The sequence below is a fragment of the Nomia melanderi genome, chromosome 1 (genome assembly GCF_051020985.1).
Source record: "Nomia melanderi isolate GNS246 chromosome 1, iyNomMela1, whole genome shotgun sequence".
Taxonomy (NCBI): domain Eukaryota; kingdom Metazoa; phylum Arthropoda; class Insecta; order Hymenoptera; family Halictidae; genus Nomia; species Nomia melanderi.
Window position 1 is genome coordinate 2,923,652 of NC_134999.1, and position 24,557 is coordinate 2,948,208.

The following is a 24,557-nucleotide window of genomic DNA, read 5'->3' on the forward strand; positions in this document are numbered from 1 at the left end:
TTTACGAAAAGTTATTGAGAAGAAGTGTGCATAATTAAAGAAATGAAAATATTTTCAAACCTAGAATTACCAGTCGGGTCAAAATGACACTGATAACAAATGATAAGAAATTGTTTTCGTAATATGCAAACAGAATTAAAAATTAGTCGAAATCTCAGTAAATGCACTTTTAGCGGTTCTTTAAAAAAATTAGAGAAAAAGGCAATTCGATTGCTCGTATAGTTTAAAACTATGGAAATATTATAGTGGGATGTACAAGAAGAAGGCCCACGTAAGGGGCATAGCTTTGTTCCTTGACTGTGTATCTATGTAAACAAGAGGTCGCTTAACTGGAATTTAAACAGCTTATTTAGAAAATCGAACCTTCAATTTTTAACTGTCAGTGTTTCAAAAATGAACTCTTCATATTTTTTGAATGTTCTGTGTATAACTGTCGGACTCCCTATGTACTATATGTAATATTCACAACTTGCGATTGATGTGTACGTACCACGTGCACACACTTTAATAGGGTGAAGAATAATATAAGCAATGCCCAAAGAACGTGACTAATGCATAGAAATTCTTCATCTTGTTCATTTTCGTGTTTATCAAGATCTGGTTTTAACACTAAACCTATTGTACCTGTCAAAATGATGAGTTTTAGTTTCCTTATTTTACAATCATTAATATTTTAAAAGTATACAACGAACATCTAAAAATATCGAGATAAATGCATTGTTACCATTTATAAGGATTACATTATCAACCCTAATAAATGCTCGGTAGTTTTACTGTTAATGAACGATTGAATATAGATAAACCGAGCTCCAATTGTTCTTTAATGACGGAAACTTAACTCCTTGACCTACACTATCGTGTCAGACTGGTGACGAAAATTTTAAGATGAATTTGAGAAATCTAAATGTTTTTTATTTGTTTAAATATATATTAAATATTACTTTTCTATTATCAATCGTTAACCGTTGGAATAAACGTAACCATAGAATAAGCATCAAAATTTTTCCTTTTCCTAAAAAATTATTAACGATAAAATAATTATATCGAGCATAGTTAAAAAATAAATCATTGGACAAGACAATTATTTCCGTAATTAGGCAGACAATATAAAATAAAAGTCGACTTTCACATTTCGTTTGTTTGATTTAGTCTGTCAACCAAATGAGGATGAGCAATTTACTCGACTTTCAAATTCAACATTAATTCGAAGTCATTCTTCATTTTCATATACATTTAACAAATGACTCTTACATTTTATTAAATCATAATGTTCGTTTCAGTATAGACTATGTAATATCAATGCGTATCATCGTAAAGTGTTCACTAGATTAATTTAATTCCCCTCGAGTTGCGTCTTCGGGAGTGTTCATCCTTGAGAAATCTATGTTAATTGATTAATTCGTGTATTTACATTATGCGTAGTCCATGGTTTACACAATTTTAACGACTTGTTCTCTGGTATGCGTGATTTGTTGGAACATATGAGCTGAAACGTCAGAAAGATTTACGTTAGAAATGAAAACGGATTGAATAAACGAAAGACCTATTAACGGTTGAGTAACGAATGACGTCGCTATTGCATCTACCGTAGGTCAACAAAAATTCTGTGCAAACATACTTAATCCATCTTATCTTGCTCAATATAAGTGCCATTTGTTTTCGTTAAATATTATCAAGTCTCACATAATTCCTCGTATAATATTTATATAATATTTAAGTTTCAAATAAGCAATATCAAGTTTAACATAAGTGCCATTCATTTGTTTACGCATCATCGGGGAAATTGATAAATTATTGAATAGTGTACTTTTCACATTTCACTGGTACATATCCGACTAATTGCGATACTAAAAATTTTTCTTTTATAACATTCATGAACATGTATTTTTTTTAATATTAAAGTTATCAAATTATTATGTTCAAATTGCACTTTATGCACTTTAGATTTCTTTTCTGCAATTATTGGCAACGTTAATAGGATGCTATGATAACAATTAATTAAAATCTCAATAGTTATACTCTTACAAATTGTATAAGGGAACAGTATTAATTAATGACACTGCTAAATAGTTCTAGCGTTAAAAAATGTAATAAGACTGATCACTACTGATTAATTTAGCAATCAACAAATTAATGGACACAATATATACAAGTGAAAATATGCAAAGAATTGAACATCTTTTTGCGGAAATGAATAAGTAATATCTTATCAGACTAAATTACATAAATTCATTCCTGTGCACAATGTACGTCGGCGACAATGAAGATTAGATGTGTCGTATGGAAATCTTCAGGAACAATGTCGTTGCAGGATGAAGAGAGACAAAATTATACCCGGTGGGTGAATCGGGAAACCAAACCGTCCTATAGCTCTTCTGCTCCTGCATAGTCGATATCACTTGACCCACTCTTTCGAATCCAGAAACTGTACCTTCGCTTTTATATCTAGCCTTCGTATATCCTCGTCATCGACAACTCGATTTTATCAAAAGCGACTGGTCACGTGGGACGTAGTACAAAGTAAACAGTTCCGTTGGAAATGAAAAAGAATGAGACACAAACGATGAAAACGGATAATTCCTTTGTTTTCCGCTTTAATAACAACTCGTCTATTTATCAAGGAGGTCAGAACATTTTTATTATAAAATTTAATGTTGGTTTGTTATTGTAAAAGGTCGAAATACAGTTTCTTTAAGGATCAAGGAATACATAAATTGGAAAAAAATCATTTTAGCTTTCGTGGCAAAAGTACTAGTTTATTAACAAATATAATATATTGTGTGGGTTTATGTTATTAATTTAAAAAATTGAAGAATCATCATTGAGGAGGTTCTTCGTAACAGGGCACGCAGCGCACTTTATCGCGAGGCCCACATGTGAAAGTGTTCTGAAACAAGCATCGAAATAAAGAATTAATATGTTTACAAATAAACTTATAAATTTTATTCGTATTTATTTAAAGCTATAGGTAGACAGCAAGTCCTGTAACTAATAATACTAAGGGATGATTTTATATGAGGAAGTAAGTTGAAAGCACTTATATATACAATAAACGTATAACACTTGTAGCTCCCTTTTCGAGAACATTAAGATTGAAAGTATAATATTACAGAAAAGAAGTAAATAATAAATTCCTATGTAATTCCTTTTTATCTACTTGCCTATTATAAACACATTGTGATTATTCAAGCAAATTAAAATATTTGTAAACTAATCTGCGAAGACAGGCATCGAAGAGAAACTTCTATTAGCAGTCTCTTTCAATCAAGTACAAAGGAGAAAGTTAATTAAATCTCATTAAAGTTCTTACTCCATCATGTCTGAGATATTTAATTGTTCAGGAACAACAGCCCAATTACTGAACTTCTTTCCGGGATAAAAAATAGACGCACTCGCAGTAAAGTATTCTGACAAAATAATATATTCCGTGAAGTAAGATCAAGGGATATTAGCCACCCTGTTAAACGTCACGTCAAAAAGTCAAGCACTCTGTGTCGTACGGACTGGTGAATTGAAAATTGCCACGTGTCAGGTGAAGCACCTGGCGACAATAGGCACGTGCACTCTGGAACGTCGTAACAGGATACGATAGGACTGGGTTCCACGGGTATCAAGGGTGGTTCGGGTTCATGGCCCTCATTGTTACTCCTGAGCGCCTCGTGCCGTGCACCATGTTCTCATAGATCGCGAGAGGGTTGTGACTCACAGGAAAGTCTGCGCTCGAGTTCTGTGTTATTTAACACTAAAACTACCAAGCAATTAGAGCGACTAACTCCGATTTTTTTTATAAAAATCAGAACAATACATTCCTTGAGACTTGAAGGGTCTCCCATTCTTGTATCTGTACAAATACACTTTAATTGAAAATCTTTCGCAAATATGACTTCATAATTTAGATACTTGCCAAACAAACATTCTGATGTGGATCAATTTGGCCCGTCCGGTAGTTTTACTGTTAAATAAAACTTTATTTTACACAACGAAAATAACGAAGAATAGTTGTCCAACATTAGTTTCACCGAAGGTATTAAAAGACACTCTTTAGAATTTTAACTTAGAATTATTTTCTGAGTTTAATTATTTTTCTTCAGTTGATTTTTGACTTTCTCTATAATGACTATATAATTAATATGATATTATATGTTTTTATTAGCTCGTATTAAATTATTTGTTAGATTATGTTAAATGATTTAATAGATTTTATTACATTATCTTTTAATAAAAATATGACAAATTATTTATGAGACATTTATAAAAATATAATGATAAAAATAAGTATTAAATGAAATGAAAAAAAATGTGAAGTAATGTGTTAACGCTTTTTATTTATAAAATAATTCTAAATGAAATTCAATTTATATTTTCTACAGAAACTAACGTCGATTCAATTTTTAAATGTACATACATATTCTGGCACGTACTCTCATTTTCTGATATGAAATTTTATAAGAGGGTAATTAGTTTCGCGGAACGTTCGATAAACTCCATGATTCCGTGTATTACCGCTATAACTGAAATGTAAATGTGACATAAAAATAATCTACATATTATTTTCCTTTAATTGTCCCAATTATCTAACGTCACGATTCAAATTACAAAGACAGAATACTTTTGCAGGCAGTAATGCCTCTATTTATATTACTTAAAGTATATTCATTTTAAATTAGAGTAAAATCAATATTTTGAATAAGATTGTATATTTGATTACCATAAAGTTTCCTATATTTTAACTAATAGAAATACATAAGCATTTGAACAGAAAAATTTTCTTATAAATGACGAAACAATTACTTTTCTAATATTAAACTTTGTTTATTTAAATAATGGTTAAAAAATCAATCGTTTATTTGTATATTGATGTGTTTCATATCTTTTTCCAACTATATATAATAAATATTTGCATAAAAATTTATACAAAATTATTCTAACCAAGATTCATTTTAGCTGCATGTAATATACTCATTTATTTTAACTAATAGCCACTTCCAGAATTATTGATTTGTTAACTTAAGAATTTATGAAATGCTAGAATATTTATTACAATTATACTTCAATTTATGTATGACTGGTGTTTTTGATGTTGTTTCCTGTAATGAGAGGAAAACTAATATGTCATGTTACGGAACATCGACAAAGATGAATGAACCAGCCCCCATTCTCACAGAAAACTTTTCTACGCGTAGGTGTGCAATCGATACGAGCCTTAAGTTTCTCCCACCTGCCAACATGATTCTAAATAAAAACCTAAGAACAAAATATTCAGTAATTCTCACTATATCTATACCTTAATTGTCAATGGCAATTGTATACATTACTTTCTTAATTATTAAATTAAAAGTGTAAGAAATTCATCTCTGACGGTATATCAGCTACACGTAATTCGTTTGTTGTAAAAATCATGTTTGATCAAAAAGAACCTACAAAAACAGTCTCAAAAGAAATTATTAGTTTCTGTGAAATAAGCATCGTATTTACTGTATTAGTAAAATGAATTGGTTTACAATTGTAATGGCTTTAATTACTGAAAAATCTTGTTCATAAATTAATAATAGAAAATTAGCATATTGATAGTAAATATTGCACAAATAATAATATTTACATATATAGAAGTCAGTAAAAATAATAATAATAATAATGATAATGCAATGTCATTATGATCAAACAAAACAATTGAAATTCCATTTAATTTGTCTTTGGATGTGCCTTCCTATTATATGTAATCATACATTTTATAATGAATACAAGTAGTTAAGTCACTTTAGAATATATTACCTTATCGAAGACTTCATCAGGTGGGCAAGGCAAGACACGAGCATCGGATCCTCTACACTCGACATATTGTAAACAGTCTAAAGGGTAAGGTAAAGTGAAAACTCTTTCTTGATCATCTAAACTCTTCACTTTTGGACACTTCGGAATTTGACAATTCTTTGACAGGTTACTCTGATCATCGCCTGGTTGTGGTAGTGGCACGCCAGCAATGGTAAAAACTACCATCAGAGAAATGCAACATACTGCCAGGACGAATTTCATTATAAAGTTTTGAATTCTGAAAACATAAACGAACACGTTTCAAATAATTTTATTCAAAATTAAAAGCAAACATTTTAAATTTAACTGAACATAAATGTTTGTTTTCCGAACCGTGCAATCGGAAAATGTTATTTTATATTTAGACGTTTCTGGATAGAAACGTTGATTGTTTGCAAAATACGAGAATAATACCAGATTGAATTGATCTTGAATTATAATACTGGACTGAAATGATCTTGAATTTTAAATTCAATAAAATTTTCATTCCGAGAAACATAAGTTTATTATTTATAGTACTTGTTTATAATGGTAATATTCTAAATTTTCTATTGATAGATATTTTTGGGGTGTTTTCATAATTTTAAAAGAATGTAGACGGTCTATCTTTGTTAAATGAACTTAATTAAAATAATATATTAAGAAGAGTGAAGTTGGGTGAAAAAGGGTATTAAACTTAAATTCAATAAATACTTTCAAAATATTCTTTAAAAATATGTACAGTAAGTTGAAAACGTAATTATAATCTTTTCAATTAATATCGGAAATAATTATCCAAAAATAATGCAAATTCGTTGCATCACTTGCAACAAAGGGAACATTACTAAAGTGTGATCTTGTCCTTACGTTCTTGTCATACCAAAGTAATAGTAGTACATTAAGTATGTCAATTAAGATGCATTTCCAACAACATGTGCAATTATACACAAATGAATGTAATGAGTTTGTGACGCAAAGAAAATTTTTTTGTTTAATTGTTCTTCTAATTAAAGGTTACGAAGTCTGGACAATTCAAGTGTACTACTCAGAGAAGTGTCTTATATAGATAAACATCTCGGAAGAATTTCATACATACACTCGTTAAATTACACAGAACTATAATTGCATAATTATTGCTTGAATTTTCCCAGAATAGATTTTTCCCCAACATTCTCCCGCCAAAAAAAGATTACCAAGTTGTTTAGTCGCGTTCCATTCGATGGCATACCCAATTGGCTAAAATTTAAGTTCTATTGATCCGAAAGCACAAAGTTCGTGAGTTATAAAAAACTTTATTTTACACTTTTAGCTTATTTTTTCCGTTTTTACAACCCATACTATATACATCAAATATCTAATTAAATTACTCGAATATTTATATTACCTAGAAGATTACTTTTCATCGAATTTTTAGACAACCACAATCCTCAATGAAAAATTGAAAAAAGCGACACTTTGGGAATCGTCGTGTTTCAGTGGGAATATAATACACCTACGACTTTGACCTTTATAGGTCAAAAGTATTTACTTCTGTCGATGAGAAACGTTCAAGTCAGTTGTCCAAATGAAATTGCCGTTACGATGCAGTAGTACATACATAGGACATTGCAATTCGAGCGATCAGTTCCAAATGTTCTTTCAAGATCACACACGCGTGATTCTCAATGGCAGTCTCCTCGAGAGATCTCCGATTAGTGCTCGACACGATTTTTTAAGGTAATATTTTAGCCGGCCGAGCCTTGCCTACGTTTGCTATGTTCAACGAGGGAAGAACAAGGTGTTCTTCAAGTAGGAAGCAGTTGTCGATGGACAAAATGGGTCACGAGCCGTGACCTCCGCGTCTTTTGCACAACCTCGAGAGCCTCGCTTCTCCACTTAATTACCCCTACGTCCTCCGTGCATGCGACACGAATTTTAACACATCGAATATACACACCGTGACGGAGAAAGATATTTTGGATAATCCGAAACTGATGTTCAATGATTTTCCACGCGTCAGAATTTTCAGAAGTTTCCATCCTTTATCTCGTATAACCAGTCAAACGTTAGCTATTAAAACCTTTTTTCAAAAACTTCATGTGGTTGTTTATACTCATTGTAATTTGATAGAAATATTTTCTTAGGCAAGTAACGATGTTTTGTGACTTAATATAGGTTTAGAAAGTATAGTGTTAGAAGATAAATCGAGAAATATGTATTGATACAATAACATAATTTTCTTTGTTATGATACGTAAAAAATAGGGTAACAATACGGAAAGGTATATCACGTTTGTGTCTTCTTCAGACACTAGGTTTTCTCGCGAACTGCGAGGTCATGTTTAACACTGTTAAATAATTTCGAGAGAAAAAGTCACTGTATTGTTTGAAATTCTCTGTGATGTTTCGGTAGGTGCGAAATTCTTGTCTGTTAAAAATGTCTTGCTTCATTCCTATTCGGCACTAGCAAGACAAACTATTCGAGTGTTGCGTTGTCCTTCCTAAATATTTTATTTTTCAAATTACTTTCAACAATTTTCTCAATCACCATAATTCACTATAGTATTCTTTACAAAAAATCTATCATAATTTTCAAAGTATTCAGCGAAATATATTTTCAATTTTTAATTTAAGGAACGATAAAAGTCATCAACCCTTAAATGCGATTATCAATCTATTGAAAAAATATATAGTTATTTACCGATACACCGCTTACATGCAAAGTTTCATAAAAATCGGAAATTAGCAATTGAATGATAACCGTCGTAAGAACTGTTTCTAAAGCAACAAGTATTCCAAAGTGGTACAAGCTATTCATATATATATATATATATATATATTGTAAATCCTATTATTTTTTTAACAATGTGACAATGTTATTCAGAAAATTAAGTGTTACTTTAAATGGTATCTAAATAAACGGTGTTCAAATAATTTTAACTCCATTTATCTTTTTGTAAAACTGTAATATATTACTACATAGTTTTAGTATGAAATGTTTTTTACATTAGAAGTATGTTTTATATTATGGATACTTTTTTATACATGATTTAGTTTGAAAATGCATCAACTACGACTAGACAGTATTAAATGCATGACACGACGTTTGACCAATTTTTAAAGCTATAAATACGTACACACTTCGAAAAAGATCGAAAGTGGTTGACGACATTCTGGTTTCGTTTCTAGCATTCTAAAGTCCTATAATAGACACCAGTTAAGAAAACCAAACTTTCTACTTGTTCCTATTGTTACACGCTGACGCCCCGTGCATGCTAGCGAATACAAAGGCGTTAATATTTCTTGGGGTCTTTGACACTTTTTTCTCCTTTGTCATTATTATAGTACAGGTAATTGCACAAACGAAATACAGTAATAATTGTACATAAAGCACAGCAAAAAAACAAAAATCTAATAAACAAATACGTTTTTTCCATTTGAAAATGTACTTATTAAAGTATTAACTGAAACAAAAGATATTACAAATCATTGAATTAATTACTATTAGAACTTTATTATTTCTGATTTAAATATATCTAGATTGAAGCGATAGTTACATAAATTAAATATTAAATTTTATACTAAATTCAGTGCTACAAATTTGTTATTACAAACCTTGAGTTTAAAATTAAAGTCAATAATTTTTATACAGAAGTTCATCATCTGTATCATGTCAAATTTACATTGATGAAAATGTATCAATTACATTGATTACATTGATGAAAATTTATTTTAATAAATATCGCTTATTCTTTCCTTTTGTATTACTAAAATAAAAACGTATTCATTACTAAAGACTACGTATACTTTCGTCCCATTATTTAAGAACACTATAAATGAACAGATACAAATCATACAAATTTCTAAGATCTCAATCTTAATAGAACGTACAATATTTTCAAAAAATGTTTTAAATGATTAGATAACATTTAATACTGTTAACTATTTGATTTCAACAATATCAATTTCTCAGAGGAAAAACAGAAAAAATTTAACATTCTGTCGGTACACTGTAAGTACAATATTTTATATTAGTAATAATTCATATATAATTGTATTATTTAATATTTATTATTATAATATTATTTAAGTTGATAAAAACAAGCGTCTAACAATATGGTGGCGCCATCCAGTTAAAAGAATATGATACCAACAATTTGTGCTTGTAGCTTAAGTCTTTTCCTGTAGATGGCACTACAGACACTTCAAATTACATTTACCCACGTATGTTACAAAAATTGAAAAATTTTAAAAGTTGAATAATGTTCAATTTTATTATTAAACTGAAGATTCTTATACATTTATATCAACCTTGAAATTGTAAAACACAATTAAACTAAAAAGCTTTTTACTTGAATATTAAAATATATTTTGCTTAAAAATCCATAATCATTTTAATACCTTTCGAGACTAATTATTTTAGTTCTTCAGTTACAGTTCTCCTTAGAGATTTCGTGGAAATCTTCATAAAATGATTGCTATTTTAAAACTATACTAACATAAATTTCTTAAACGTTAATCAACAGTAGGTATAATATCATTTTAAACAGTAAATGATAAGTAATTTATTTGATTTTAACTGTATGTATAATTTTCGAAAATGAAATGTTTTATTTATTGAAAAGTTTTTAAAATAACATTTAAATATAATGTTTTATTCGAAGAATATTCAAAATTGTTTTATAATAGTTTCAATTTCAAATATATCTAAGTATATAGTTTTGTTAAATAAGTTCCATGCTCATAACGTACAAACGATAAGAATTTCGAACACCACAATTACATAGTCATTCGCAAATAGTGGTATTATTATATATAAACTGAAAGTAAATTTATGTTGTCAAATATTATAGTTATTTGATTACCATACAACATTAGGAATTATTAAAATTTTAATTTTACACATTATTTTACTTAAATTTTATGACGTCTAGTATTTTTAATAATATTCGAAATATTTTTTTCCTAAATATCATTCAATTCTGACTATGGCAGTAAGCGTATCTTATCACATAGGTTGTATGAAACTAAACAAACAAAATATGCTACATGCAGATAATGACTATAGTCAAGCCACTTGAGTACATTTCAATCCAAGCTGAGCTCGAAATGATAAAATACACTCTTTGAGCCACCTGGGTGGTTGAAATTCGAGCCTGCTCGAGCCAAAGCAAGGAGGATGAGTCTCCAACAGCTCGGAGTTCAAATTCAGCAAGACACACCTTGAGGCAAACGGTTTGAAATTTGAATCGGCTGAAACGGTTTGGCCACCATTGCTTCCCCTATCCCTTCCTTTTCTGAAATCCCCACGATCATAGAGGATGAGGGTCAGGCGACAATATAAGTACAGGATGAATCACACATCAATGAAAATTTACACTTTTATATTCTTTAGTGCAGTAGAACGAAATAAAACTTCAATAATTAATACCGCAGAAATATAATTTACAAATTTTATAAACGATCCGAAATAAAGTCAGTCTGAGGTTAATTAAGTTTACAATAAATAAATTTAAGTTATATTAAGATTAATTTTTTTATTTCAAGAATAAAAGGAAATGCAACTGAAATAATTATCATATTTTCGACATGTTCATGTAAACTTTTACAATTTTTCAAACTTACTAATAGATTGTCTTTGATCAGATAATGATCTTTCTTTATTGCAGTTTAGCGCCATACACAGTAACTACTCGACAAGAATAAGAAGAAATGAGACACATCTACAGTAAGCAAAATAATATGCTAACGACAATGGTTCATCGTCCTTTATACTTTAAAATATATGTAATTTTAACTTGTTTCAGTATATTTCTATAGATTCTTCACAGGAAAATAAATTATTCTAAACCGATGGATGAATATTTAAACTACCATCAATAGCACACCCACGCTTTTATTTTATACTTTCAAAATTTCCTACACCCTCGTAAAGCCCACTTAATTTTAAATTGGAAAAAATAACTTACAAAATTCTTGAACACATTTTTTCATAAAAACTGTCTGATTCAAACTGAAGAATTTTTGGGCATTATAAAGCAAAAGAATAGATACATTTTTCAAAATAATGGCTGCTGTATATTCTATAAATGAAGATATAAGTAAATAAGTGAATAAAAAAAATAAATGAAACAGTATATTAACTTGCAAAATATTCTTTTGTACTTGCATGATGGAATCGTAGTAGAGTAGTAGTAAAAGCATTTTTGGAATTATTTTAAAAACTAAAATGATTATACCATTTATTTCAACGTGATCCGAATCACTGATGTGATCATTAATGTGAATAATTATCTTACAGTCAACTTACAATATCAAAAATAGTAAAATTAATAATTGTGTAACATGTTTTAGTTATATATTCATTTAATTGATCTTTATTCATCACATGTTTAGAGAAATTAATAGTACTGTTATTTTCAAATCTTTTCTAACAACTTTCTCCATAATCATCAAAATTTCTTTGAATGTTCTATTGAAAACAATTCTTTCACACTAACCTTCCCTTCTTCGATTGAAATAAAGATCTCGAAATAAGATCTTTATGCAGTAAGAATATAGTCGAAGCACAAACGTTGTAAAAATACGGTACTAAAGTAACTGAAACCGATCGAATGCCGAGCTCGCTTATATATATATATTAAATGACCCAAGCGGAAGTGTTAATGCTTAAATAAATCTGCATTGAACCAAGGTAAAATCGACGTATAACGTATCATAAAAAAAGTGGCCCATCAAGTTTGGAATTCGTAGAAAAGACGAAAGTAAAGAAGCTTATGGTCAAGAGAGAAAGGGACCGCGTTCAATTCAAAGGCTAGAGTTTCTTCGTCTCTTCCAGGTATGCACGGCAGGTGCACGACGCAAAGAAAACCAATACTTACACTGCCCGAAAAGTTTTCCTCCGGCAGGCTAAATGCGTCATCTACGATAACTCAGTTAATCCTTAATCCTACAAATTTTACTGTAAAATTAAGGAATAGATAACAAAATATGAAATATTTGTACAATTACAAAGCAAATTTTTTATTTTTATTTGCAGACATCAATTTACATTTTATCACTAATATAAGTTAAAATCTAAAATAATTTCAGAAAGATTTTTCATAATTTTATATATAAAGCTTGCGTAGCTTTAAAAGAAAGATATAAAACATTTAATTTCACTTTGCGTTGGAATTTGCAAACAATTTAAAAGGGAATATGTTTCCTATTTTCTCGCATGAGATGCAGAGCTTGTAAAAATTCCCGATAATTGATTTCCAAACGACCACCTCTTTCAATGGAAAAACATTTATGCACAACGTCCACTTCTCTGACACTTATTAATTGTAACATTCGTCTGACAGAAAGAGCTTTGATCAAACACTCCTTTGGAACCGTACCGATATTTTCTTTGTCGAAATCCTGTAACAAATATTTAAATTTGTTGTCATTGCTTTTTTTAATTTGTATGAATTTCATTTAATTAATGCGCATATTTCATGTTCCACGTTGTATTTAATATTTCACGATTGAAAACGATTTGTAATCGTAAATTATTTATCAATTAATAGCTACATATTTTTAATATTTCCTGTAATTATTGCAACATATTTATAATATTTAATATTTAAAATTTACTCGAATATCTAACGAAATTTAAGAGAACAATTTACATTTTACCATTTCATGTTTCTATATAACATTGTATATTTATTCATAACATTCGTATTTTGAATATGCATGCTGACCTTGAATATCTCTTCCAAGTTCGGCTGCTGTACCATGGACAACTTGTTCATCGCTGTCGTAACCATATGCCTCTCTTCGAAATTCAAGAATGTTTTAGGAGACGCTTCCGGGGGGATATGTTGCACGGGCACTAAAAGGGGTGCTCGTTCTAGACCTCCCGTAGCAACAGCTTCCTCAACAGCATGTCCGAATCTTACATAATCCACGTATCCCGGTCTTTGAAATGAAAAACTTTTTAATACATCACTGTACTCTGTTTTAAATTTATTAAATATACGAATACTATAATTTTTACAATTCAACAACCACAATGATGATACCTTTTATATATCATTTATATAACTAGAGTAATTTTATATTTGTAATGTAGTATAAATTGGTATTTTCTTTCAATCCTACAAAAACCTCGAATCAAATATTTATTATCTTAGAATATCATGAACTTAACTTTGACTTTAATACTACATGTGACTTCTTACTATTGTTTACTAAATGGGTCTGTAATATTTAAAATTTTATAAACTTATAAAAGATAAGAAATTGAAATATGTAAATAAAAAAGTGGTAGTAATATTATATTCATATCAGCTCCATCTGCTTTCATAATAAATTTAAATGGAGTATTAATTATTTTAAGTGAAATTTCGTTTCCTACATGATGAAAAACATTTAAATTAAATTAGTTAATTAATGATAAAATTTGTTATCACAAAGTATGCTTATGACTTATTAATAATAGATTTTTTTAATCAAGTGTTGTACCTTAATGGAGATCGGAACACTTTCATTACAGTTGCTATTTCTATGCAAGTTAAATTACACCGGAGCTGGTCAAGTCCTTGCAAAAACTGTGACCTTTTTATAACGCCTTCATTATGAAAATCGTATTGACGCATGAATTCGATGACCTTCATATGAAATAAATGAATAAAATTAATTTATGAAACAAAAAAAAATTCATTCGTGTTCAAATGTTTTGACTCGTGTTACTTCAAAATATATGTAAAAATTTTCAAAATCAAGTAAATGTTATATTGTATATATTGAGAATTTAAAGTTACCTATCTATAGACTAAAAAATTACAAACAATAATTAAAAAACTCATGAATATTTCAATTATTACTTATAGTAAAATTTGTACAGAAGTATAAATATAAAAAATTACTTTTACTCTTTCTCGTACAACTTTAGCTTTAATTTTAGCTAAAATTAGGACACTATTTGTTTCATTTGCGTCAGCTTCAGGAGGCGGTCTCTCAGAATTAATTCTTTGTTTCTCTTGTAAAACAGAATCGTAAAGAGATGCTTCAATTGGTTTCGATTCCAGCTCCTTTAAAAACCAAACGTAATTGAAACCCAATTCATCGTTGTACCTTTGTTCCAAAGCAAATTCCTCTTCTTGAGAAAGCAAAACGGTCGCAGTAGTTAAAACTTGACGTAACTGGGATCGTGATACGTGACCTTTGTTATTTCTAAACAATACATTGGTATAAATAAAGGAATAAAACGGGAATGTCAAATATATAAAATTAAAACTATTTTAATTAAAGTAAGACTTAAGAATATTACATTTATAAAATACAATTACTGTGCGTTTGTGTGTGTGTGCGTGCGTGCATGTGTCGACGTAATGTTTCATCATAACGTTTCTTCACTTCAAATTGATTAAATCTATGAAATATAATAATTAAGTGTATATATAAGCGAAAATAATAACTTTGATCATTTTTCTTCATTATTTTTTTAAGCCAAGACAAAATATTATTCCTGATAATCTATATAAAATCATGAAAGCTATAACATACTATATGCTAATATTATTTTTAGATGGAAGATTTAAAACAAAATTAAAGCACGTTATTACTATGTGCACAACACACTGTTCTCTTTGTGTTTCCAGAAAAATAACGGATCTTTAGAGAATTTAAGCTATCTATAATACAAGGTCATTTGACGTCAAATAAAGGAATGGTACAACTTCCTAAACCAATACATTCTCCCTAGCTACTATAGGTACTGACGTCTATATACAGAGTGTTCCAAATGAAAAAGAACATCTAACAATATTCTTCGTTCTTGTAACAAACACTTTTTCTAATTTTTCAAAGGTTACCATTATTTTTGCAGGGAAGCATATTATTCTTTCTATTGCATCTTATAGTGGATGTTAGAACACGCTCAAATATGCCTAAAATATGACTTTGATACAACCTTGAACATAAAAAAGCGATTCAGTTCGAAAGTAGTGTTAGAATTGATATATAATTTCAGATTTTATCGTATAAATACCTAAAGTAATACCATGGGCAACGATATACTTTCTAATTTAACAAAATTTTTTAAAAATTGCTTATTTACAAAAATTTTCATTCCTTAGTGTATTCTTCTTCAAAACTATTCGAATTGTGATTCAAACATTTCTATTTCTTATATCAATTATTTAAAGTCATATCAACCACTTGTATGGGTTATTATCGACTCGTAACCGGGTTTATAGACTACTGTATAAGAAAGCTTTAGGTAGTGCAATAAACATTTTTTTATATCAAACAGAGCAAAGAAGATATTTATAATTGTTCTCCTTCTTCCGGTATTTATTTCATTGAACACCCTGTATACTGCCCCTAACCGACCATCGGATATTCCCGCGTCTAGGGAAGGGTCTGCTAGGTAACCTTTCTGATGAGTCAACTAGCAGACCCAGAACAACATGCCTCGTTTCCTTTCCTCTCTCTTTCCATCATCTTTTCCACTCTTTTCAATTTTCAGTGCACAAAGTTATTCCCCCAGCCTTATACCTCAAAATTTTCATTTTGGTACAATATAGATTTTTTTGTAATATATGGGGCTCTCAATTTCAGAGGTAGTAGGAGAATAACACGACTAACGTAGGAGAATAACATCGAAAACAACGATGAAAGTTTACATGAATTATTTGTAGATATTTAACGTTTGTTTCATTGTTACAAAACAACGACCTAGCAGTAAAGAAGAATAAAATGATTGTACCTATCATAATCTTTGAAAAACTGTTTTATCAAAATTCTTCTTTCATTTATACGGAATCGGATTTTCTGTAACGCTTCCTCGCACAAGTCTCTTGTGTTCTTTGTCACACATTGCCAATTGGTTGTTCCTTTTCGACTCAACTCTGCTATTTCAATTGGCGGTGATTCGATTCTCAAATTTGGCAATTTATCGAGCTCCTTAATGGTAAACACTAAAGTTTTAATTAAAAAATGAGCAAATAACTTTATATGTTACATATATGTAACATACAACTAAAACGTAAACATTATAAAGAAAATTTGAAAAACATCAAATTTAACTTAAAGTGGTTACTTTAATTTTAATAGTCGGTATGTTCTGTTTTTAATAATTAATACCTTGATCTATATCGTCTGCAAATGTACGCCAACACACACGGTCTGGATCATTTGGATCTTTATAAAGCGTCACGAGGGCGTTAATTTCCGGTTCGGCGAGATACAAACGTCCCAAAGTAGAAATTTGAAGACCATCTAAGCCTCTTTTAAACTGTGAGATGGTCACTTTTCCGACGTTCAAATGATCAAATCTCTATCATGATTTATTTATATGTATATTTTAGTTACAAGTGTTTCTATTGTGAATACCTTAATATGAAAGTTTTTAACACTAGGTTTAAAAAACACATCAAATCGATGCATATTATTAATATTATTTGGTAAACATTTACGTAGATTTTGATTGATACAATTAGGCGACTATATATCCCAATTATCTATTTTAAAATCTCTAATTTCCAAGACTTAAACAAAGGAACATTAATGTTTGTAGGAACAATTGAATAAAATGAACACTAAATGTTCGTTTAATTCATGAAAATCAACATATCTTGTCATACCCGTAGTTTCTCAAATATGAATAGTTGAAAAAGTTAGAATACTGCTTCATTTTTGGAAAATAAAAAGAAATAAAAATATAGCATTGAAATTTATAATTTTTACAATAATATATAAAATATAGTAATATACAGAAGAAACATAGGAATTCAATGATTTTTCATATAAACATACAGATTTCAAAAATAAGTATTTTTGCATGAGTATAGAAGCAAACAAATTCCTTATATCAGGTCCTAGAAACACATTCATTCAAAACTAAAATATTGATTAAAGGTAATATTGCAACATGTACTACAATCGATTTGAAACTGATAAAAAATTTACCGTCTCATGTAGACCTATACCTTATGTTACTTCTTCCATTGTTCACGTCTCTGTACTTACATGCATGTGCAATATTTATTTAATTATGTAACGCGTAATAAAAAAATGTCTATTATTGTATACTAGAAAAGACATATAATAAACCTTATAAAATTCAGAAATACGAATCCTATTCTCAAAAATATGTCTTTGGACGCGTTGAACAACTTCCATTAAGGGCATCATACTTTTAGGATCCTCCATTACCGGATGAAACACTGTTTGTTTCCCAAACACTTTGCTGGGTATCAGCTTACCGATTTCCGGTCGTGGAAATTTCGGTAGTTCCGCTGTGATAATTCGGCCAGGAAACTGATCTAGTAATTCCTTTAAAATAAATTACAAAAATAATCCACAACGATTCTACTGGAAAATTAGAAAATGCATATTTTATTTATATTTGTACAATCATTCGCATTCATTAACAATCTCAACATTCTATTTCAACGATTGAATAATAAAATATAAATATTGAACATTTTATTATTAAAATATTAATCTTCAAAGTTTATATTTTTAAATTATTTTAAATTTTACCATGTTTCTATTATATATTATATTTTTGTATCCATATTTTTTCAAATACTGAGGGAAATGTTGCATTTACGTTGAATTGATCCAATCGCTTCAAATTTAGTTGCATTAATTACACAAATTTTTACTTTCTACCTGTGATAAATGTATCAGTCGTACATACAAGATCTGCCTTACAACAATAGCCATAAAGGTTGTATAAACGCGATATCGATCGTAACGATTTTTACCGAGCAAGTGCATATCTACCCTCTAACAACCACTGTGAAAAAACTCATCATATCATACACGCCTGTAGAACGATATAAAATAAATTCTACATACATACAAACAGTTAAACAAATTTCCGTACACTTATTACACATTAAAGTGTATAAATTATAAATTCATTCAACGTTATATGTTACATAAGAGTGATAATAAAATAAAAGAACAATTTACATTTACGGTTACATTTGTTACAAATACAAAGAAAAATAATTTGCATTCATCTGTTAACAATTAAATTGGAAAGAAAGATACTAAACCATTAAGATAAAAAACTCTCCAAATGTCTAAACTCTGTTTTCAATTAATGGCCAGTTGGTTTTACTTTCATTTTCATATTCTAATAAATAAATAATTTTAAAAAACTATACTTAAAATTACTGTAAATGTAAGTAAAGATGCTAATAGAAGATTTCGAGAGCAAGAGAGGAATATTGTTCCTAACATTGAAGAAAACATGATGAGCATGAATCAACAAAGAATAGAATACAATTAAATGTTTACATTTATGTTCTCTAGATTACAGAATTGGGACTATTGGCCAATATAAGAGTTTCTGTAGCCAAAATTAGTGTAAAACATTTAGACAGGGAGTTCAAAAGACATAAAATGAAGTAGTCAGAAACTCTAAAAATTTGTGCAAAAATCTATTTCTGTTTCTATATACTATAAAAGTAATTTCTCTGGAATGAACATTATTGTGTCAACTGTGCGACATTTATATCCATATTTCATTTAAATATAAAAAATGTAGTTTAATGTAGAAATTTTATGTTCAGTATAATTCAATTTTCGAATACAAAAGATGAAAAGTAATGATATAGAACATTGAAATGCAATTATTCTTAGAAATAAATATTTGAATTCTTTTATATATTAATTGTTTTCCTGCATGTTTTAATTCAATATGATATCAAAATGAAGCAATTATAGATAGTTAATATAATAAATATAAGAAGATGTATAGATAGAAAGTTTGCAAAATATTACTCCGCCAAGAGATAACATTCCATGGTTGTCCAGATAAGACTGAACTTCGTCAACTGCTTGCAGGAAGGCTACATAGTTAATCGTATAAGCATCTTTCGCAAATCTTTTTACAAGTAAAGAAAATTCATTGCATGCAAGGATAATCCCCAGGAACTTCAAAATCCGTCCAAAATGTGCAAATGTTACTGTACCAGCATTCTTTGCAATCTACAAACAATAACTTAAAGATTTATTTTAATTTATTTATGTAAAATAATTGTTTCATTATAGTAAACAAAAAGGGCTACAGCGATAATGATAATAAAAAAGTATATTACTTCCACATAGATAATAAATTAATATAATAAATAGGATTGGGATTGATGAAGAAGTATAAAATGGTAACAAAAACCAAATATTAGGTAAACATATTTGTCATTATATTTATGATAATATAATTCCTAATACATAATATCAATTACTATAATAACAAAATATTAAATATATACAATTAATTGAAAAGTTAAAATTTTAATATATATAATATTAAGATGACTAAAATATAACTTGAATATAAAACATTGTTAAATGTGGTCAATATAAATTTCATAAATTACTTACTTTTTAAATATTCTTAAATAAATTAATCCTCTCTTTAAAAAAGAAAATAATTATTACACGCACCAATTCATAATCTTGAAAGTAGGGTCTTAAGACCAGCCTCCTTTTGCTTACAAAAATTGCAATTTGAGTAATAATAAGGCATAGTTTTCGATATTCTGTTGCACTTAACCGATTCACGTGCTCTGGATCTTCCCATTCTAATCCAGTTATTAAAGCTTTATTTTTATCGAATTCTGGTACTGCAATAAAAATAGTAAATTATTTTTGTGCGTGCATTGTATTATTTGTTATACTAATATTTTACGACATAAATAATTTCTTATGACCGCGAGCAGATTATATATAGTAGAAGATTGTATATCAGGAAGTAAATTTCGGCACAATGATGAGTTCACTTAACGGTACCAGGTCAGGTATAGCGGTCAACTACAAATTCCTTTCATTTTAGGCACTCTATAGCAGCACCAAAATTTTCCACGAGAATTTCTGACCATTTATTATTTACTAGTAATTGAAACATACAATTAAAATATGAAGTTTTTATGAAATGTAGTGCAAAATGTGGAAGCCATGTATGTACACAAAGGTCCACAAACTAATTTTAAAATCTAAATATTTAAGACACTTAATTCCGTTACTAAACGGACCTGTTCTCAACTTTTCTAATGATCGTAGCAGTTGAATCTTAATCTACAAGCTTAAATACATACTATTTGAATATCTTTCTATGAGCCCATCATTACAGCCACCGAAGAAGTTGAGAACATAACCATCAAACGCCACATTTTACGATTACTTTATGAATTATAAAATTATATTTTGCTGCAATAATTTACATCCATATTATATATGTACACATCTACAGAAAATTTAATATTGATGATATTGAAAGTAAAACAAATAAGAAAGGTACAAAATTCTCTTATAACAATAGTTAATGTTCATTATTAATTTTACAGTCTTATACATTTTTTCATAAACAAACAAGATAAAAAATACATACCCTAAGTGTCTTTTATAAATGTTAATATAAATTTTTATTTATGTATATAATACAAAAACAATTTCACACTTTCTAAGGTAATACAAAGATCAGATACTACAAATTTCATAAATACATACAATAATAAATATTTTGTAAATAATTATCCAAAATGTAAAATAATATGTTATAAAAGAAGTATTCTGCGTGTAAATTGAACTAAAATGATGGAAGAGCAGTTAAGTAAAAGTTATTAATTATCTTTGAAGTTACGAAACTAGAAAATAAAATTCTAAGGTCTTACATATAAAATGTTATACAAACATAGATGAAGAAATAATATAGACTATCACAGCATAACTGACAGTACTTGCAAATATTAATTCTTATCAAAATTATAATCATTCAAAGATTCATACACATATAGAGATAAAATATTCATACCGTTTTCATGAATAATTGTACAAAACTGTGTGTAAAGTATTCTGCCATCTTGAACACGAAAATAATCAGCTATATCACAGATTTCTTTATCGGATAAACCAATTTTATCTTTCAGTGGGCCAGCCAACACAGAAATAAACTTTGACTCTGCGTATTAATAACAATATCACATTACAAAATTTCTGATTGTAGATTAAATTTAGTGCTTCATTAACATGTATAATGTTAAAACATATTTATATAAAAAATTATGTATACATATATATAATCTTACTTATACTTCTACAATAATACTAAACCATATAATTTATACATCTGTAATTAATATTCATCACAACAGTAATATTATAATGAGTGATAAGTAATTACATTTTGGTCTATTGGAAAACTCTATATAATATATTCCATTAGAATTATATAGTTTATATAATTAGATTCAAGACATACTATAGTAAATGAAATTATATATAAACATACATTATTTGTGATTAAATATGGAAGTCAATATCCTATTAAATTGAAATATTAAAATATATATTAAAAAAAATAAGTATTTATTACAAAATATCAATCATAACAATAAACTACTTTGAAATACACATTAAATGAAGAAATGTATTTTATACATATTCATATTAAATATAATTTGGTGTATATATAATGAGAATTCAATAGAAGTAATAAAATATAAAATTGCATTCAATAGATAATATAACATCTTTAATGTATTAATTAGCGGCAATTTTAATATGTTACACTAGCTGGTATATAGATAAACATGTATGTACAACTACAATACTAATAATAAGAATAATTGTATTTATATATATTTATATAAATAATTATTTACTTCATATTTGTATAATTATACCTGAAATTAAACAATTTTTATCAGGATCTAAAGGTTTATAATAATCCCACAGGTTAAATCCCACGCGGAAAATTGCAGCCCGTATTTTATTGCAAACACGCCAGACATCTGATAACCTTAAAATCTATGGGTGAAGCATACATTGATCGAAAAAGGAAATATAATTTTCTGCTTTATTAATTTATAACAAACGCTGAAGGGCAAAGTAGTTTTACCTTTCGTTCTGGCATTTTGACAATTAATCAAAATAAGTTTCTACTTGAAAAAAATTTTTTCTATGTACAAATTTAACAACATTAAAATCACGTATTATAAACAAAGAACTGGCGTAAAAATTGAAACTAAGCAAACTAATTGCTATTTAAAAAAAACTGTGAACAATTACATAGTAATGATTAATTACTCTATTGAAAATTGAGGATTGAGAAATAAAGATTAACTTCTGCAACGAGATAACAATATTATGAGATAATAATAATTTTATTAAATAATAGAGTATTGTAACATTTTTAATACCCATCAATACTTTGAAATTTTTTAAATTCATGAGCAAATCTATTTTAATAAAAAAAATACATTATTAACAATTGACGACTTTAAATATAAAATAAAAATTATTTATTTTATATCTAACTTTACAATTTCAAGTGTAACGTGTCGCCATCTTCATCGATGACAGCGCCAACTGTTAGCGTCTATGAAACAATGAGAATGCTGAATCAACGTAAACGTTCCCGCTTTTATTGGGCAGATGTAACGATCGAATTCGTTTTCCCTGATTTAAACAAATTATGAAAAGTGTCAAACAATAAAAATTTTTTTAAATTAATTAAAAAAGCTATAAGCGGTAGAACTAATATGAGATTGTAAGGAATATTTTATTGATTTCTTAGAAATTCACACGCATAGAATTCTGGGAAATGAAGCTACTGAATGGCCGGTTCTTCGGTGAGTTCCTATTGGCTGCTACGTACTACTCAACATTTGTCGCTAGTCTGATTGGCCCTTCGTTTTCGCTCCATTCCCCACGCCCAAAATTTTCGTATGCATACCATTATATCCGCTGTTCCCCCTTGGCATCGTGGAATTCCCAGCAGACATCGATTGGTGTTGCAGGGCCGTATCAATACCTTGCGATTCTGATTCTTTGTTTTCTGTTGAATAAAATTTTTCATGTAATTTAATGTTACAGAACAAATGTTCACGTATTAGAACTGTTTGTCTTAAATATCAGACTTATGTTAAATATTACTGAAGTAATTGAAATAAATTGATTACAAAAATTAACTTACAACAAAATTCAACAATATTTAAAACTGTATTCCAAAAATTCGAGACCTATATATAAAGATATTACTTTAATGCAAATATGCTTTTATTCTTAAAATGTTATATGAGATAAATCTTAATAGTAAATACATTTTAAATATGTAAGTATACAACGTATAGCCAATGTTATTTTTAATAATATGTATAATATATACACGAAATTCTAGAAAATACCCACAAATATTGAGTAATTATTTCTTTACAACGAAATTCATTTACCAATAATCAAATAATTTGTATATTTCTTATTTAAATAGAGTTTCATTTCTTACTTAAACAGAGTTTGATAGGTTAGTTTCATTAGGAATGATAATGTATTGTAATACTTCTTAATTGTACATATCAATAACGTTTGTATAAATATGTTTAACAATTGAAAGTAATTATTAGTACCTTCTATAACAGTACAATAACATAATAGTGAGAATATCATGAAAGTATAACATAACATTTGTATTTAATAAGAATTAAACTGAAAAATATTAACATATATCAAAAGAAAGTGAAACTTCTTAAATAACACGTAATGTAAAACTTGTAAATAAATATATATATATATATATATTTACAATAACTACAAACTCATAGCGCTTAAAAACGAATAGAAATGTTTTACAGGATAAATATTTTACTAAAATAAAAAAATTACGCATTGATAATAAAAATCAAGGTTTTGTAAATTTATATAAGTTTGCTGGAATAAAAACAAATTTGGCAATGTATTATCAAAATGAAGACTGTAAAATTAATATCCAAATCTAACATTTGGAATATCATAGGTTCACAT

General features: G+C 28.3%; 2 protein-coding genes and 1 long non-coding RNA gene across 3 annotated transcripts; all 3 read right to left on the reverse strand.

Moving 5' to 3' along the window:
* Positions 1-2,780: 2,780 nt before the first annotated feature.
* Positions 2,781-12,350, reverse strand: LOC116433655 (uncharacterized). The gene is made up of 3 exons (XM_031992026.2): positions 12,269-12,350; positions 5,773-6,049; positions 2,781-2,887 (listed from the first exon to the last, which is right to left on the reverse strand). Exons 2-3 carry the CDS (start codon positions 6,031-6,033, stop codon positions 2,819-2,821), a joined length of 330 nt encoding a protein of 109 aa, XP_031847886.2. The 5' UTR covers positions 6,034-6,049; positions 12,269-12,350; the 3' UTR covers positions 2,781-2,818.
* A 476-nt stretch (positions 12,351-12,826) lies between these two features.
* On the reverse strand, positions 12,827-22,680 carry LOC116432948 (uncharacterized; the record flags this gene model as incomplete). Its single annotated transcript, XM_031990521.2, has 12 exons — positions 12,827-13,172; positions 13,499-13,715; positions 14,262-14,407; positions 14,666-14,972; positions 16,510-16,720; positions 16,887-17,079; positions 17,856-18,077; positions 19,542-19,748; positions 20,205-20,383; positions 21,571-21,717; positions 22,442-22,565; positions 22,657-22,680. Coding segments are annotated over 12 exons (2,193 nt in total), but the record flags the coding sequence as incomplete, so codon positions are not given.
* On the reverse strand, positions 22,561-24,298 carry LOC143174553 (uncharacterized). The gene is made up of 3 exons (XR_012998692.1): positions 24,164-24,298; positions 23,494-23,595; positions 22,561-23,216 (listed from the first exon to the last, which is right to left on the reverse strand). It is a non-coding gene; the product is annotated as an uncharacterized LOC143174553 (long non-coding RNA).
* Between the last annotated feature and the right edge of the window lie 259 nt (positions 24,299-24,557).